The sequence below is a fragment of the Pongo pygmaeus genome, chromosome 4, assembly GCF_028885625.2.
Source record: "Pongo pygmaeus isolate AG05252 chromosome 4, NHGRI_mPonPyg2-v2.0_pri, whole genome shotgun sequence".
Lineage (NCBI taxonomy): Eukaryota > Metazoa > Chordata > Mammalia > Primates > Hominidae > Pongo > Pongo pygmaeus.
The window spans coordinates 181,983,400-182,002,321 of NC_072377.2; the positions used below are offsets into that span (position 1 = coordinate 181,983,400).

The window sequence follows — 18,922 nt, forward strand, 5'->3', positions numbered from 1 at the left end:
CACACACGTGCGGCATGCTGGTCATCACACACGTTTATCGGGGCACACACATACCAACGCTGCACACAGCATGCCAACCCCCCTCGTTACCCGGGCACACATGTCAACCCACAGCCTTCACACGTGCTCACGTGGGCGACATGCAGCTATGACCACACAGCCCTCACAAGCATCAACTCAGAAAACATTTCCAGGGTACCTACTGGGTGTCGGGCAACACCCCACCTGTGTGTGGGTCACTAATACCCCCACCTCATCATGGACAACAGTGCAACCTGCATCTGAGTGCTCATCTGCAGAGGTGCACACATGCCCCTAACACACACATGTGGGGGACACGGACACACACCCAACAGCAGTTCAGCCTCTCAGCTTGGTCAGGATTAGAAGGAGAGGCCCTGGGGAAGAAGAGGGGTGCTGATGGAGAAGGGAGATAGAGGGGGTGGGATGGAGTAGAGAGGGGTACAGAGGAGGCAGGATGGGGCGGGAGGTCAGGCAGTGGCGGGTGCAGGATGCGCTGCGCAGAGACACCCTTTAAGGAAACAGCCATCAGCCTCAATCATCAGGCTGGCCCCTGAGCTCTCACTCATTGATCTCTGATCAATCTGGTTTGGCAGCTCAGAAACCCCAATGCTCCCTTCCAACACCTCTGTTATAAGCAGCGGCCTGGCCAGGCTGGGGAGTAACCGCCCAGGTTCTAGGGGCAGCAAGAATCGAGAATTGCCAGGGTAAGCCTCAAGCCCCCTTGACCACACAAATGGCACCCACCCCCCACCACCACAGACACATACGCTCAGCTCAGCTAAGTGCATGGGGGGCAGAGATCGGGGGGCAGAGATCAGGAGGCCCCCACAGCTCAGCCTAGGTGAAGGCTCAGGGAGAGCAGACAAAGGATGCAGGGGAACTTCCTCCCCCCAAGCCCCCTCCCAAGGGAATGAGGTGGGCTGAGGGCTGAGTTAGCAGTGGGTTAGGGTGACCAATGGGGCATGCACGGACCAAGAAAGGCTATGGAGTTTAAGGAAGAAGGGGAAGCTGGCGGACCAACCACACACAACTCTGGCCCCCGCACCAGGGAGGCCAGGAGCCACAGCCCCGGCCACCGGGACCGCGGCGCTTTGACTGTGCTGGCTGCAAGGACTGGGGGCTGGTGTATGCGCCTCCACGCCTGAGTGTGTGCGTGTGCGAGCGTGTGTGGCGGGGACAGAGGAGGACACTGTGTTCTGGACGTGGGCAGAGGCCAGGTGCCAAGCTGGGAGATTGTGAGTGGCTGTTTAGGGCAGATGCTACCGGGAAGAGGTATCTTAACGGCTCCCCGCACCCCCCATTTCCTGGGCACTGGGATAGGCTCAAAACCCTCTAATCTTCGAATCCGAATCCTCAAAGTCAGGCTCCCTGGGGTTGATCCAAACCCCCAGCCCTGCTCAGGGCCCAGGCAACCAGCAAACTTCCCCCACCCGGAGGCGTCGGGTGTCTACACTCGCCAGCCCCGCGCGCTGACAGCTGCTCCTGGACTTGGCAGAACCCAGGCTTCAGGGAGAGCGCGCGGGGAAGCTGCGCAGCAGCAAGAAGAGCCCCCCGCGTCCCGCCTCGCAAAGTTTGGCCTCGGGGGGCTCCCAGCCGGGTCTAGCAGCGCTGGTCAGGGACCCCCAGAACAGCGAGCGTTCGCGCGCACGGTCCCCCGCAAGCCTCCCCAGAGCGCGCGCGGCGTGACTCACCCGAGCCGCGGAGCCAGGCGGCGAGGACTATGCCCAGGAGCGCCGGCCACAGGCCGGGCCGGACGGCCATGGCCGCGGGCGGGCCGGGCGCGGGGCCCCGCGGGCGGGAGGGCGGCTTTAGCGCCTCAGCCCGGAGCCCCAGCTCGGGGCGCCCCCGGGGCCCATGCCAGCGGACTGCGCTGCCTCCGGGCGGCCGGCTGCCGGGCGCACGCGGCGCGTGGCTCCCTTGGGCACCGGAGCGCAGCAATGCAGCCGGGGCGGAGCGCAGCGCCAGCCGCGCCGCGCACCGAGCCAGCCGCGCCGCGGAGCCCGCAGCCGGAGAGCGGGCCGGTGGGCGCCGCAAAACCCGGACTGGAGCGACGGAGCGGGGCGGCGGCTGGGAGGGGCGGGGGAAGGAAGGAGGGGCCGGGCCGCCCGCGCAGCGCGCGCGGGCCACCCCCAGCACCGGGAATCCCTCTGGGCGATGCCTGAGGCTCCCCCAGGGAGGGGCTTGGGGTGGTGGGCGTGGAGGCCTCCCACCGCCCCGCGCGGTCTCCAGGGACAGGGGCAGGAGTCTGAAACCCGGAGTGGATCGGTGCTCCGGATCCGGGCTCTCGCGGGCCCGCCAGTCTGCGCACAGGTGGCCCGGGAGGGGCCCAGGGCTGCGGCGACCCCGGCGCGGCGCCAACCTGCGGAGAGCCGCCCAGGGCAGGGGTGCCCCGGGCAGGTTCCGCTGCAGTCCTCTCCCCCGCCCTTTCCTCGCGGCCGCGCTCCGGGGCCGTCCGGGCGCCGCCGTACGCTGCCAGCCCGCGGCTTGGTTAGGGGACTGCGGGAGAGCGCCGGGGCCCTGGCCCGCGCGCAGAGGTGCCCTGGCCACCAGAGCTGTCAGGCCAGACTCGGGGACACCCACAGTCCCAGCCTCGCAGCCTGGTGGATTCCAGGGGCGCGCCTCACACCATGACCCAAGGTTTCCCTAACCCCTCGGCGCCGTTCGCCGAAGGAAAACAACCTTCAGGCGCAGCGCACCCGACTGGGCGCGCGGTGTTTGAGCCCCGAGAGCGCACGGCGCCCGCGACGTGGGCGTAAAGGAACGAGCTGGGCTTTGGCAGCTAGGGAGACCGGGGGTAGGGTCTAGGCGACTTCACCTTCTAGCTCTGTGACCTTGGTCAAGTCACGTCGTCTCCTGGAGCCTCCAGCAGTGACCGCTGCTGGAGTCTCCTCGCCCCACCCCCATTCCCTAATCAGGTTAAAATAAACAGAGGGCTGCCTTGAAGGAGAAAGGAAATGACAGCCGCGCGCGGTGTGCCTGGGGGGAGTGATCGGAAAAAGAGAGGGTCCTAGTCTGGGTCGGGAGGGGAATCAGCAGGGTGAGGGCAGGGTCGCAAACTCAAACGCCTACGGGGCCGGTCGATAATATAAATTGGCGCTGCAGCCTAGGCGATATTAGGAATGGTCTTGCTTCCACAAAGAGATATGAGCTCTCCTATATTTCTTGAGACACGAGGCCCTCTCTCGGTCTGTCTTTTGTTTCCCACTTTTGATAGAGAAGGGTTATGAAAAATGTTTTGCTTTCCTCTTAAGTCTACTATAAAAAACACCAGCTAAAGCTCCAGAGGCAACCATACAGAAGCTGGGCTCCATCACCAGGGAGGCAAAGGGCAGTGCTGGGGACAGGGCACAAGGATCCCATCTCAAGGGACAGCTGCCTCTTCTGCCGGGGCACAGTATAGCCGCATCTTCCAAATTTTCAACAGAAGCCGTCGTATGTGAAATATTCTGATTTAAAATTTTTAACTAGTAAAAAATAATTTTTTTAGACTTCATGTGAGCCCAGGGGAAAATGTCCACCACCTTCTGGTTTGGGAACTCTGCTTTCGGGGCTGTTTGAATGTACACGGTGTCAGGGCCTGATCTACTCACATGTCTCGTGTGTGTGTGTGTGTGTGTGTGTGTGTGTGTGTAGGAGCAGTGTGTGCCCAGGCTGCTCCTGTTGGCACCATAACACCCCTCTTCAGCCTCTGCAGGAAAGAGGTGGGTGGGACAGGTGAGTCAGCAGCAGGATCTGCCCTTGGGGCCCATGGTGTAGGGGAGATGATTAGGAACTGGGGATTGGGCACTGGAGGCTGGTGGTTGAGGATGAAGGAGCAGGATTGAGGGCTGGGGCATAAGATGACATTATAATAGTGTATGCTGTGTCTAAAGGGATGGCTGGGTGTGGTGGGTCACACCATAATCCCAGCACTTTGGGAGGCTGAGGCGGGTGGATCACTTGAGGTCAGGGGTTTGAGGCCAGCCTGGCCAACATGGCGAAACCCCATCTCTACTAAAAATACACACACACACACCCACACACACATACATACACACACACACACAGAGCCAGATGTGGTGGTGGGTGCCTGTAATCCCAGATACTCAGGAGGCTGAGCCAGGGAGAATTGCTTTAACCTGGGAGGCGGAGGTTGCAGTGAGCCAAGATCATGCCACTGCACCCCAGCCTGGGCAACAAAGCAAGACTCCGTCTCAAAAAAAAAAAAAAAAGTATGCTGGACACCACTACGTCCTTGCATACATTTATAATTTGGCTTGATCCTCACATGCAGTCCTGTTAAAGAAACATTATTATCCCCATTATGCAGATGCAGTAGCTGAGGCATAGGGAGAGGAAGTGCCTGATTGCTCAGGGCCAACCTTATTCAATAGACTGCAGTGGTAGCTAAGATGCATCCTTGGGAGGTTTGATTTCAACGTCCATGTCCTCATCTTTCCTCCTGCTACAGTTTCTACTCTGGGATTTGAATTTGGGAAATGAGGTTTGAGATACAGGAAAGGAAGGGTCTTTTCTGCTCAGTTGGCTGCTTTGTTCACTTCTTTTCTTGCCCCTCTCTCTTCAGCCAGAATGGAATGGTCTATGTAAGAGTCAGGATAGATTAGGGGATGTCGTAACAAATAGTCCCTGAATCTCAGTGACTTAAATCAACAAAGGTTTCTCATTTGTCCATCATGGGTCTACGACTCCAGGTCACCCTCACTTGAGGACCCAGCCTGACAGCAGCCACTCCAGAGGTACACCCACCAGCTATCAATGGCTCAGCCCAGACACAATGGATCATGTCTGGTCACAATCCATTGGCCAGAACCAGCCCCACAGTCCCACCCAAGAGGACCAGGAAGTATAATCCCACCTCGTGCCTGGAAGGCAGAGCTGAAATAGGTGGAGAGTAGCATGAGTGCCTGCACAGCCTGTGGTCCCAGCAGGATCTGGCCCCTGCCTTCCTCTTCAACTCTGCCTAGGCCCTGGCCATAAGGCCCCCCAACCCCTCATTTTGTTTCTCCAGCATCCAAGCTCATCCCACCTCCAGGCCTTCCCATTTGCCTTTCTTCCTAGAATACTCTGTCCCCAGATCTTCACGTGGCTGGTTCCTTTTAGTCACCCAGGCCTCAGCTGAACTGTTCCCTTCCAAGTGATGCTCAGAGTCATGTCAGGAGAAGGAGGAGGGGTGCCCTTGCAGAAAGGGGGAGTAGGTGTCTCACTGGAACTCTTCTTAAGAATCCATGGTGAAGAGCTGCCAGGAAAGGGTTTGTCTCAGACCCTAAGGTAGGATGGCCAGATGGGAAGAGGACTCCTGAGAGCTCCAGCCTCCTTTGCTTCTGTTACTCAGGCAAATTTTTCTTCAGAAGATGAAGTCTTGGTCTATCCTGAATTTTCAGGGCAAACAGTTCTGCTTCAGAACTGGCATGGCAGCAGGGCTCTGGGCCCCTGTCTCGCCACCCAGACACCCTGTAGCTGTTCTGTGGTGAGACTGCTCCCTGAAAGCATCTCCTGAAGGGGTTGGCAGGTGTCCTGCCATCAAGGCCTGATGCACAAGAGGAGTCCTAATCAGCTGTCGGTCAGTGACATCGCACTGCTAATATCCCCTGGACCTGGGCAGCTCAGACCCTGTGCTGAGGCCATCATTGACTTGAACATGCACAGAAGTTCCTATGAGTTGCTTGGAGTATAAATTTCCATGTCCTGCCTATCCTGATTTTGATCCAGGATGTCTGGGGAGGGGTCTAAGAATCTGCTTTTACCATGCCCTGTAATACCTACAAGATGTTTCTGCTGCTGCCAATGGTCTGAAGACTGATCACACTTTGAGGGACATTGTCCTAGGTCTTTGCCGTAGGTACTATCAACAACTGGGTGTTCCTCACCTACCCTTTAGGTCGCTGGTTTTCTGCAATTAAATGCAGACACTTAAATTCATCCCAATTATATTCCATCATATTACATCTAATCCCTCTTTCCCATATGGAGCCCTCTCAGGATGTGGTTGCTGTTAGGGAGGGTATTTGCTATTTTCTTCTGCTTCTGTCATTCTCAGATGACATTAGGAAGTCACATATACTTTCAACAAAGTCCTTACTAAACAGGTTGCTGCAGGCAGGACCAAGGACAGAGCCCAGAGGTGCCCCACTCGAGATCAACTTGCATGTTGCACTGGGGCAATAAACCAGCTGTTCCTTTGTCCACTCAGGAAGCCTCTGACCACACCGTCATTCAGCTCACATCTCACTGCTGCACCCACAGAAATAAATGGAAAGACTTAGCAGAGCCCTAGAATCATGAGCTTCCAGCTTTGCTCCAATCTACCAGACAAATAACCCAATTGATCAGGAAATTAGTTCAGCAAGCAGGACATGCTCTTGGAGACCCTTAAGCAAGACATTGGATTTTCTTTCTTTCTTTCTTTCTTTCTTTCTTTCTTTCTTTCTTTCTTTCTTTCTTTCTTTCTTTCTTTCTTTCTTTCTTTCTTTCCTTCTTTTCTTCCTTCTTTCTTCTTTCTTTCTTTCCTTCCTTCTTTCCTTCCTTCTTTCTTCTTTCCTTCTCTCTCTCTCTCTCTTTTTTGAGATAGGGTCTGGCTCTGTCACCCAGGCTGGAGTGCTGTGGCACTGTCTTGGCTCACTGCAACCTCTGCCTCCCAGGCTCAAGTGATCCCACCTCAGTCTCCCAAGTAGCTGGAACTACGGGCACATGTCACCACACCCAGCTTTTTTGTTGTTGTTGTTGTTGTTTTTGGTAGAGAAGGGGTTTCACCATGTTGCCCAGGCTGGTCTTAAACTCCTAAGCTCAAGCCATCTGCCTGCGTCTGCCCCCCAAAGTGTTGGGATCACAGGCGTGAGCCACCACGCCTGGCCAAGACCATTGGCTCTTTATGGTCGGTGCTCTGGTCCAAGTGTTCACATCTGCCCACTGCTCAGCATCCAGCTTCTGTCTTCTGGAAGCAGCTTCCTGTCTTTCTTTGGAAGGATCACCCCTCCCCACCATCAGCACACAAGATTCAGGTCGGACCCTCCCCCTCCAGTTCCAAAAGACAGCAAATGCCCAGGCCTGGCCAATCAGCACCACTGTTCCCTGAAACACAGTGATTGGTTCAGAGATGGGCATATGACCCAAGCCAGGCCATTGAGGCTCATTTCTGGGACTTTTGTTGGAACAAGGAGAGAAAGAATTTCTTTTCTTGCTGTACTTGAAGCTGGAAAGAAATGACCTGATCTTGGCAGCACTACCACAATAAAAGGGCATGCCTGAGATTGAAGCTGGGGTGGAGAGGAGCAGAGCCTGGAGAAGAGAGGGTTGCAGAATCCTAGTTCATTGTTCAAGCCCTCAGATTCACCTGCTTCTGAGGCTGCTGATACCCCTGAATTCTTCAGTTAGATCAGCCAACACATTCCCTTTTGAGCTGTTTAAGCCCATTTGCGGTTTTTGTCATTTATATTTGAAAACAAAATAGAGGGCTCGGTGCTGTGGCTCACATCTGTAATCACAACATTTTGGGAGGCTGAAGGGGGAGGATTGCTGAAGGCCCTGAGTTTAAGGCCAGCTTGGGCAACATAGAGAGACCCTGTGTATTAAAACATTTTTTTAAATGAGCTAGGATTGGTGGCATATGCCTGTTTTCTAGCTACTTGGAAGTCTGAGTGGGGAGGACTGGTCAAGCCTAGGAGTTTGAGGCTGCAATGAGCTATGATAAGGCCACTGCACACTATCCTGGATGACAGAACAAGACCCTATCTCTAAAAAAGGGAAAGAAAAAAGAAAAATAATATAGAATTATCCTTTATTAAAAATCTACAGGGTGAGCATTTATGACTGACTACTATTTGTAAGGCTCAATGCTACCCACCGGGGGAATCTGCAGCATGTTGGAGAAGATACAAATGTCCTCCCAGTTGTAAGTTGGGGTGGAATGAGAGCCAGATCATAAAGGAAATGATTACTTTGTGAGGGATAAGACAGGAGATAGAACTAGAAATAAGCCCCTTCAAAGGACCCCCAGCAACATCTGGACCTGTCCCCTCTGCACACAAACCCCAACACTCACCCGTGCTCTGAATCCAACACACACACAGCAAGCCAGCACCTGCTCAGTCTCCACAACGAACACAACGCAAATGCACTTCCCACACCCAGCTCACACATGTGCATACCGGGTAACTGATGACAAGCAGTACAGGCACTCATGTTCCTCGTACAGTTACATACATGTACAGACACTTCCATATCTCCCCACTCCATTCCTGCACACACTGTTCACATGCCTACCCTCCATGCTGCCCCGTTCTACTGAGCACTTCATGCCTGGGCCTTAAGGCTGGCCTGGCTGTGCCTCAGCACAAGAACTGGGATGTCACTGCCTTGGAGCCTCCAGGACCAAGGACAGCGCCCAGCATTTCTTGAGAACTCTCCAGGTGCCCAGGACAGGACTAAACTCTGTACCTGGTTTATCTCCTTCGATTCTCACAGCCCCTTATGAAGCAGATGTGATTATTGTACCCATTATGTAGATACAAAAACTGTGGCACAGAGAGGGGTTGTAACTTGCTAAAAGCCACTCAGCTGGTAAGAGATGGAACAAGGATTTAAACCTAGAAGCTGCTCCAGAAATGTTTGCTGAGTGATTGAAAGAATGTTCAGTCTAAATGGTTTTATTAGAGACACATCCTCCTATGATGCATGTGTTAACACACACACACACACGCACACGCACACACCCAGAAACAACCTTTCCCAGTTCTGTGAGCTCCGTGACATCTGTCTCTGAGATCTCCCTGGCTACACAGTCCCCTTTTCGAGTTTTCCTGCTGGGCACTCTCAGGCAGGTTGGGAGAGCAGTTCCCTGCTGAGGGGCCTATGTGAAAAAGAGGGGGTGGAGAATTCTCAGAAAGGGGCAGGAGCAGAGGAGGAGGAGGATGGGATTGGACCAAGTGGAAGCCTGGCACCATGCCCTTTGCAGATGACCTGATGAGTATTTTGCAGAGTTAATTTCATTAGCGTCTCTGGGAGATGAACAATTAGCAAGATGCTCTCATGCCTTTAAAAGCTTAAGAGAAGGAGAAGCCTGCCTTTCTTGCTTCCCCACCAGACTGCAGCATCCCCCACCCCCACTCTTCTCCATCTCTGTGCCCATCTCCATCATTCATCCACCCTTGTCTGGTCTTCTCTCGTGCCCTCACGCTCTCAGAGCCACTTCTACACCCACCCCACCCTGCTCCTTGGCCACCACACAGCCCCTGCCTCCCTCTTCCAGGCTCCCATCTCCCCTGCAGCCTCATGCTGGAGCTCTGCCCACACCGCATCAGTTGGTCCCCTGTGTTCTGATCGCTCAGACACCCAGCACTGGGGCCTGGCACTGGCCCAGCCCTCCAAAGAGACACAGCTTTCTTTGGCATCCAAAGAAAGCTGGGCCAGGTAGGCGTTCTCTGGTTTTGATTGATTTTGCTACCAGGTCTCTGGCAACTTCCAGATGGGGTTCCAATGGGGATTGGAGCTGCCATGCCAATCCCAGGGTGGGTCTGGTAGGCAGGACAGAGGTAAGCTTTGACTCAGTGAACCGAGGGCTGGGAGAGGAGGCAGAAGTTTACCTCTGCCTTGCTTACCAGACCCACCCTGGGATTGGTATGGGAGCTCCAGTCTATTGGAGAAGGTTGGGACCCACAGAAGGGAGGCCCAGGTTTGTGTGTGGGGCATCTGTGGCTTTATCAAACAGGTGGAAAATGGGACTGCAGACATCCTGGGACAGTGTTTGTCCCAGACACCCGCTGCATGACCGTGGTCCTGAGAACACACCCTCATACTGCCTCCTCCACGCCCTAAGGCAGTGGGAAGGGTTCTGGTCCAGCCACCAGGCTCCCGCAAGCCTCGCTGGGGCAGCCCTGGGGTAGTGCTGGCATAAGGAGGACTGGCTAGCTGGGTCTTGAGTTCTCTAGGACCAGGTCAGGTCTCTAGGCGGACCCTCCTCCCTCAGACTAGATGGCTCCTTGGTGATTCAAAACCCCCTTCAGCCCCAGACCCCCACTTCAGGCAGGGTATCAGAACACCCTTGGAGCTTGCTGAAACCCCGATGTCAGACCCCTCTTCAGGTCTACTGACAGGATCTTTAGGTGGGGCCCAGACAGCTGTGTTTTAAGAGATTTCCAGCTGGGCCCTAAAGACTGGGAACCACTGCATGCAACATGGGCCAGGAGTGGGAGGAGAGTGGTCACACCCCTGAGGCCAGGCAAAGAAACCCTTGCTCCCCTGCAGGGACTCTCAACAGTCTGTGGGAGGGTCTCCTTTCTCCAGGAGCAGGGTAGAAGCTGGTTATTCCAGGGCAGGTAAAAAAAAATCTGTGTCTCTAAAACACAGATATACACACACATATACACATACACACATACAGTGCATAACCAGATATACAGTGTATCTGTGGTCTTAACATTTCAGGGGGGCTACTAGGGATGAAAAGTCTACAAAGGCTCCTTATGGGGGCAATGGTAACAAACAGGCCGAGAAACACTCTTACTACTCAAATGGCCTAGGAAGCACAAGAGCACAACGAATACTCCACACCTGGATGTGCACACACACAGAAACACAGGCAACACACACACACACACATACACAGCCCACACCGGGATGTGCACACACACAAACACAGGCAGCACACACACACATATACACAGCTCACACTCGGATGTGCACACACAGAAACACAGACAACACACACACACATATACACAGCCCACACCTGGATGTGCACACACACAAACACAGGCAACACACACACATATACATGCAGCCCACACCCAGACATGCACACACAAATATACTCCACACCAAGGCATTCACACAGTCACACACACACACCCCACACCCAGACACGCACACACACACATATACATGCACCCCACACCTGGACTGAACACACATACACACACCCTACACCCAGACATGCACACACAGATATACACATTCCACACCCAGACTGAATACATACACACACACACAAGTCACATCTGGGCACACACACACACCCCACACCCAACATGAACACACACACACATTCACACATGCAAACACACCCAGGGTCATACACACACACACACACACACACACACACACACACCTGGACATGTACACACACATGCAGGGATACACATGCTCCCAGGCACACACACACACAGGCCACACCTGGACACAGCCCACACACTAGCATGCCCCACACACAAATGAATAGAAAGTCTCTCTCACACATATGCAAACACACACACTCTCTTCTTCACCCTCCCACACAATCATCAAGAGACTCCAGTAACACTGCATTAGTGAAGAGGAGACTAGGTTAAGATTTTAATAAGATTTTAAATAAATAAATATACCTTTACCAGGACACCATGTTTTTTATTAATGTGACATCTTGGCCTTATGTTTCTTGAGAATAGAGGAGCCACACAGCCATCTTCACACATGGCCACCCGTGCATGCGTGTGGGTGTAGAGTTGTTTTTGAGATGAGTGTGTGTGCTGTTCATGGCTGTGAAGGAGACACACGTCTCCATGCAGGTGTGTACGTGCAGGCATCTTCTAAGTGTGTGCTGAGTGTGAGTGTCATGGGCAACAGCTCAGGAAGAAGCCGTGTGTGTGTATGCTCACTGTATGTGTGTGTGCTCATATGTGTGTTCTCATGTGTATCTGTGTGTGCGTGCTCGTGTGTATGTGTGCTTGTGTGTGTGCTCGTGTGTGTGTGCTCAGGTGTATGTGTGTGCATGCTCATGTGTATGTGTGCTTGTGTGTGTGCTCGCACGTATATGTGTATGTGTGCTTGTGTGTGTGTACTCATGTGTGTGTGCTCGTGTGCGTGTGCACACACGTGCTATGACTCTGGGGTCCTTAGGCAGACATTGTCAATTCCGAGAGCACTCAGTCTCTCAATTCTCCCTGTTCTCCATCGTATTCCTTACTTTTGCCAACACAGTGCACACTCCAGGAATATGTGCTGAACGAGTGAATGAACAAATGAATGTAATTTAAGCATCTCAATTTCTGTTCTCTTCATTAAACCTCATAAATTGCCCTGTGACTTAGATACCACCCTGCCCATTTTACAGATGAGGGGACTGAGGCTTGGAGAATGTGAAGCAGCACCTCCACCATCGCCATCCACATCTTCTACCTCCCAGGCTCGCACAGGGCACACTGGCTACCCTGCGGACCCTTGGGAGACCCAAGGAGGGTGGCCCGGGCTCTCCCTTCTCTGAGGTCGGGTCAGCCCTGCTCAGGTCGTTGCAGGAGGGCTGCTGAAGAGGCAGCCTTGTTGGAATCCGGCGCCCATGGTAAGATTCTCTTGTGAGGTTTCCAACAATCCCTGCCCACATTTTCCTCCGCTCCTTCCTGGTGCCACCAGACTCCTGGCCCTCAATGTCTGCTGCCCTGGCCTCTTGAGAGTCCGCTGGAGCTAGCGCAGAGCAGATGGGCGATGTTCACCCAGAGCAGCCATTCTGACTCAGTCCCTCGGGGCTGGTACGTACTGTGTGCCAAGGTTAATTAAACCGGTAATTAGAAGGAGAGATGCTTAATCTATCTGGTTAATAAAATAACCCCCCTCGCATGAGCTTGCGGACGCAGTCACTCTGGGCGGAAGCGGAGATGTCGCAGCCCCGGCATCGTGGATCAGCTAAGCGGAACGCTGCTTGCTCTCTGTGGGCCTGGCTCCTGCCCCGCGCCGCTCCCCGAGTCCTGGAACCAATTCCTGGGCCCACCTCAGCCACTTCAGGGTGGGATCTTGGAGGAAGCTTCAAGGGAGGTCAAGCCCTGGGAGATAGCTGGGGGTGTCCAGTCCCAGAGAAGGCGCCGCGGTGACAGGCGGCACCACAGTTTTGTCCACCAGGCACCAGACCCAGGGCAGCGGCTCAGCACCCCGGGGGTCTCCTCTGCGGCCGGGACCCTCTCCTGTCCTTTCCTCACTCTCCTTTCCCTTCCTTCAAGGGCGAGCTCTGACCCTCGCACTCTAAATTATATCCTTGGTGAATATCTTTAAAAATTAATTTTTAATCTTACATATAAAACATGAATACATTATTTTGTGTTTTTAAAAAAGACTGCACATCACCCCGCCTCACATCCTTGGTTTTTCCAGAGAGAAAGCCGCTGGCTGGGTCTGCTGCGCGGCCTCCTGGGCCTTTCTCTCCATGGGTGCAGGTCTATATGTTGGCATCAGTCACTAGATTTTTACTATCTGGTCTCTTGCTGTATGCTTCCTTCAGCGGTGTGTCTTTCCCCCTCACTAACCACATGATTAGCTGATGTTTTCTGCGGTTACATTTCATCCAGATGGAATTTTTCTGGATGAAGAGAGGAGCCTCCCCCGCCCTCAGGACCCCACGCTGGGAACGTCTTGGAACCTGTATCAGGGCACCCCCTGAATGTGGACCCTCAGCCCCAGGGGTCCACCCTGCCCCACCCCAGGCTTGTTGCCACTGCCCAAACACTGCCCCAGCCCCTATTCCCCCTGTACCTGGAGTGGGTCAGGGTGACAGCAGGCCCCTTCCCTCCTCCATCACGGAGACTACCGCAGCTCACAGAGGACAGGTCTCTGTGTGCGAGGCTGCCTCAGCCCCGCTGTAGCGGCCGCCTCCTGCCAGCCTCAGAGGCCCCCCAACAGGGTCTGGCTCAGGTGCAGGGTCTTCAAAGAGACAGGCCACCTCCCACTTCCCACCTCAAAGGATAGCCTGGAGGGACAGGGCCTGAGTGACAACAGCTCCCTGGGGGCTGCTCACCTGCACGGCTGCCCCGCTCTCTCTCAGCTCCTGGCAACAGTGAGAGCAGACCTAGCTGATGGGCAGCAGCCACAGGCGAGGGCGGACGTGTGCAGGTGTAGGGGAACAGGTTTTATTAACCTCGTAATGATCCGCTTAATGGGCTTTGAAGTCAGGTGCATCCAGCAGCTAGAGCAGGTGGCCCCGAGGCCACAGGGTGTGTGCTGGTGGGACTTGGGAGTCTGGAGGGTCTTTAGCCACCAGAGCTCCACGCCAGTTCCCAACCTAAAGGGAATAACAGGACACATGTTTATTATTATTTTTTAAAGGGGCATGAAATCAATTAGAGAGTGAAGGCAGGACTGGACAGGGCATGGGCTCAGCCCACCTGGTTGCTGGTGCCAGCTGTGTGGCCTTGGGCAGGTCACATCAGCATCTGAGCACGGCCCGCTCACCCTCACCCACCCATCTGTCCATCAGATATTCATTCAATCAACAGGTATTTATTGACCCCCCCCCCCCCCCCGCTCTATGTCAGGCCTTGAGCTATGTGGAAGACCTTGTGTTTTTGGAGCCAAGTACTCCAGTGGGGGTAGCAGGTGGGAGAAAGACTGACAATAAGTAAGCAAACAAATAGAACAACAAGATAATTCCAGAGGCTGCAGAATATAAAGTGGGTAAAGTGAGAGAGGGGTAGAAAGGAGGAGTGGAGTGCATCTCTATGGAAGTGTGGCCAGGGAGGGCCTCTGAGAAGGTGCCATTTCAGCAGAGACCTGATTGAAGAGAAAGTGGCAGCAGCCGTGGGGAAGACCTGGAGGAAAAGTGTTGTGGACAGAGGGATCAGCAAGTGCAAAGCATCCTGGGGGGAAAGGAGCGGGATGTGTTTCCAGACCCCAAGGACCGGCGATGCAGCTGGAGCCACGGGGTATGGCAGGAGAACATAAGTAGGGGATGGAGTCTGAGAGGTGGGCAGGGTCCCAACCCTCAGAGCCCTGGAGCAAGGAGAATCCAGAATATTGCAAGAGCAGAGTGAAGCCAGGGGAGGGTTCAGGAGGGAGTGACAGGATGTGATCTGCAGCCGAAATACATTCTTCTGGCTGCCACGTAAGACGACTGGGTAAAAAAGGGGGGGTTGGGGTGGCAGCCAATCATTTTTAAGCCCGTTTCAGTTCCAAAATCCTGTAGTGCCTCGCCCCTTTTCTGTTCTACAACAACACTAAGGATAATCTGTAACATTTGAAGGGTGTTTTCAACGTTTACAAATCACATTCGTGAACAATTCTGTTTCATTCTCACAGAGGCGCCGTTCAATACTCTCCCAGGGAAGTGGACTCCTCTGACCACCTGCAGGGCAGCCCCAGAGTGGAGCCTCCAGGGACCTGGGACCTTCGAGTGCTCTGCTCACAGGGCCAGCCGGAAGGCTGAGAATGCCACCATTTTTCTGGCAGTGAACATCCGTTGTCTGCCAGCCAGGGTCCCAGACCCCCTCTTTGGGTAGTGGTGCTCCCATTTTCCCTTGAAGAACCTGCACCACCACCTCCACACACAGGCTCTGTGGCTCAGATGAAGCCACTGTAGTCCTGGCTCCAGGGTGGCCAATCAGAGTTTCCCAACATCCTGGCTTCCACAAAGGTTGGTTCAAATTGAGTCCTCCATTTGTACCAGTGAGAACCAATCCTGAGGCTGAAGCCTGGGCTTACATAGAAGATGCTCCCTTTCAGGTGGGATGGGCCACATGGCAGGGTAGGAGCCGGAAGGGCTGATAGCCACCAACTGGTAAAAGCCTGCCTAAGCAGGGAGCCCCCACAGAGGAGGGCTGACAAGGAGATAAGGAAGGAGAGACTTGTTCTGTTGGAGCACCCTGATCTGGCCATACCTGAAGCCAAACTTCTCTCACCCTAGGGACTCTTCGATGACAAGAGCCCATGAATTCCCCTTTGAGTCTGAGCTAGTTTGAGATGGATTTCTGACCCTTGCAGCTCAATTGGGCCCTTACCAATAAATACACATTTGTACACCCTTAAATGTTTATAAACAGACTCACACACAGGGCTTGATTCAGTTCTTAGAGCAACTCTGGGAAGTAGGCACTTTTTTTTTTTTTTTTTTTTTTTTTGAGATGGAGTCTTACTCTGCTGCCCAGGCTGCAGCGTGGTAGTGCAATCTCGGCTCACTGCAACCTCCGCCCCCCGAGTTCAAGTGATTCTCCTGCCTCAGCCTCTCGAGTAGCTGGAATTACAGGCGTGTGCCACCACGTCTGGCTATTTTTTTTTTTTTTTTGTATTTTTAGTAGAGACTGGGTTTCTCCATGTTGGCCAGGCTGGTCTTGAACTCCTGATCTTAGGTGATCCGCCCACCTTGGCCTCCCAAAGTTCTGGGATTACAGGCATGAGCCACTGCCCCTGGCCAGAAGTAGCCATTTTTAATCCCCATTCCACAGAGCAGGGCAGTGAGGCCAGAAGATCGAGCTGCCAGGATCAGAGCGAGGACTTGGACCCCAGCCTTCAGTCATTCCCCTCCTGGAGGACCAGTGTGCCACACACAGGATCTCCCCCAGGGAACTTCTTTGCTGTCATGAGCCAGGCCTCTATGCCCCTCCCTTTGCCCACTGAGGCCTAGGACTGGCCTGTCTGGCTTCTTTTTCCTGGCTGCTGTCCCCTTCAGCCTGGGGTTCTTGGAAGCCAGACCCTCCTGCCTATGAAATGCCTATTGTGTGGACGGCTGTGCTCCAGCACATGGGGACACGGCACTGAACGGGACCAGCACTTGCATTCTGCAGGGTGGAGACAGATGAAAAACACAGGAAGGAGATATTTTCAGGCAAGGATACCTGCTATGCAGAAAAACAAATGGACAAAACTCAGGAGATGTGATCATGAGCAGAGGAGGGAGAGGGTGCTGAGTAAGATGACGGAAGGCCTCTCCTCTGAGACCTGAGTGATGAGAAGGCGCCCAGTGCAACAACAGGCTGCTGAGTTTCCCAGGCAGAGAGCACAGCCGTGCAAAGGCCCTGTGGGGGACTGGGCTGGAGGAACAAGGCTGCTGCGGAAGGAGGGCCAGAACGCAGGGAGGGGTTGGCATGGGCAGCCCTGGGTACATTTATAAATTTGGGCCTTATTATATGTGTAGTGGGAAGCCAGGGGTTGGGGGCGTCGATAAACAGGGGAGGGACAGCTACAAAGCTCACTCAAGAAAGAGCAGTCTGGTGGCTGCGGGAGGATATGTGGTGGGGACAGAGGAAGCAGGGTGCGCCCAACCCACTCCAGCCCTCCCAGTCGGATTCTGTTGAGCCCCGAGCTCTCTTCTCATCTGCAGACCCCCGTCTTCAGCTCTGGGCACCTGGGGAAGGATGCACTTTGACGAAGTTCAGCCAGGGGATTAGCGCCCCACGGAAATGGCCTCCTATTTTCTATTATGTTCATCCACAAAGGCACACTTCTTCAGGCTCCAAGGGATCTGCCCCAGGGGAAGATCTTTTCCCCTAATGCCGAGGACCAGGTCCCTCCTCAGTAAGCGTCTCTGGAATTTGGAGAGTCCAACCCCCAATACCCAGCCCCCTCCGTGGCTGCAAGAGGCAGTGTTGTGAGCATGAGTGGACACTGTACCTGTGTGCCCACGGGCTTGTGAGCGGGAGCAGATGACTGAGGGCAGGAGGAAGGGGAGGGAGAGATCCTTCTCCGGGAAGGATCCTGGTGGAGGAGAGAAAGGCCCCAGGCTACAGGAACCCTGCCGCCACCTCTGCTGCCTGTCTGCTTCCATCAGGAGAGCCATCGGCCTCACAGGCTATTTTATCTGTGTTTATTGTCTGTCTGCCTGTGTCTCGCTCTATCTTCTGATGTGCCTGTCTCTGCTGTCAGATGCCCCCTCAGCTGGAGCCAGTGTTGCTGAAGACAGGCACAAGCCTCATCTTCTCCCTGAGGGCAGCATGCACAGCCTTTGGCCCCTGGGGCCTCGCCGCCTCTGAGAAAAGCAAAAACAGCTCCTCAGCTGCACAGCCCTTTACAGTTTGCATTTCTCTATCCCACGCACATGTTTAATTATATCCTTGCCTTGTTCTTGAAGGAGTTTAAGGCACTAACCCTCTGTTTGTTCTTCACAGTGACATTGTGGGGTGCACAGGCACAGACTTAGCCCATTGGCAGCTGAGGAAACCGAGGTGGAGCCAACGTGTGCGAGGGGCAGGGCTGGACTCCAGCCTCGGGCGCGGGTTGGGTTGCTGGTGCAGGGAGTTTCCAGAGCCCTCCCTCTCCCGGAGTTTCGGAGGTTGCACTACCTGGAGGTGTCCCATGCCACCCTGCCCTGTTGCGGGCTCAGCAGGCTGAGCTGGTCACTTCCTGGTTCTTTTAGGCCCCTGGTTCCTCAACTTTCCATCTAAATTTCCTGGGGAAGGCTCCTGTAAGTGGGGGAATCCCTTGGGGAGTGGGGGAGAGGGAAGGGGACTCAGTCTGGGCCAGGGATGGAGGGTGGGGTGCTGAGGGCCGCTGTGAAGTGCCTGCCTGGGCCCCACCCTGCAGCCTGGCCACGAAGGGCTAGGCCTGGGGAGGGATCGAGGGGTCTGCAGGAGGCTCGGTGGGGAAGAGCAGGGGCTGCCCAGCTGACAGCAAGTGACAGGATGGCTCGGCCGAGCTGCTGCCGCTGCAACAAAGGAAGGGAGCAAGGGGGGCGACGAGGCTTGGCCACCGTTCTCCCAGCTGCTCTGGGTTTGAAGCTGAGCCACTTTGCTGGCTCCAGCACAGCGCGAACAGGTGGCAGCAAGATTGGCACAGCCAGGAAAATCCATCTTGCGGAGGCCAGCGTGCAGCAGAGCGGGAGAGGAGCAGCCAGACGGAGGGGAGGCAGAAGGAGAGGAGGGGAGGGACTGCAAGGAGGGGATCCTGTCGTCCCCAGGCCCGGCCATCCCCAGGGCAGCTCCTCCCAGCTTCCCCGACACATGTCCATGTGTGCCCACAGAGCCAGCTCTGCACTCAAGAGACCTCCAGAACCCTCAGGGACCTCGGGCCGGCCAGGTCTCCTACCTGGGAGGGCCCACAGGGCACCTGCCTTCTCCTTTTGCCCTGTTGCCCCTGCCTTCCAGACAGCCTCCCCTCCAGCTTGTGCCAGGTGGGCTTCCTGGCACAGGGAACACTTGAGCACCTGGGGTGGAAGGAGGCACCTGGAGCTCCCAGGTGG

The 18,922-nt window shown here is 54.8% G+C and overlaps 1 protein-coding gene across 6 annotated transcripts in view; it reads right to left on the minus strand.

Annotated features, from left to right (window-relative positions):
* The window catches only part of UNC5A (unc-5 netrin receptor A), a 69,861-nt gene extending 67,854 nt beyond the window's left edge, over window positions 1-2,007 (minus strand). For 2 of the 6 annotated variants that reach the window (XM_054489576.2, XM_054489577.2), the window contains exon 1: window positions 1,716-2,006. In XM_054489576.2, coding sequence (XP_054345551.1) covers window positions 1,716-1,785 — 70 coding nt within the window. In that variant the 5' untranslated portion in view covers window positions 1,786-2,006. Of the gene's footprint in view, window positions 1-1,715 lie in introns of all 6 variants that reach the window. The other 4 variants (XM_054489578.2, XM_054489579.2, XM_054489580.2 and 1 more) reach the window with 4 other exon arrangements.
* Between the last annotated feature and the right edge of the window lie 16,915 nt (window positions 2,008-18,922).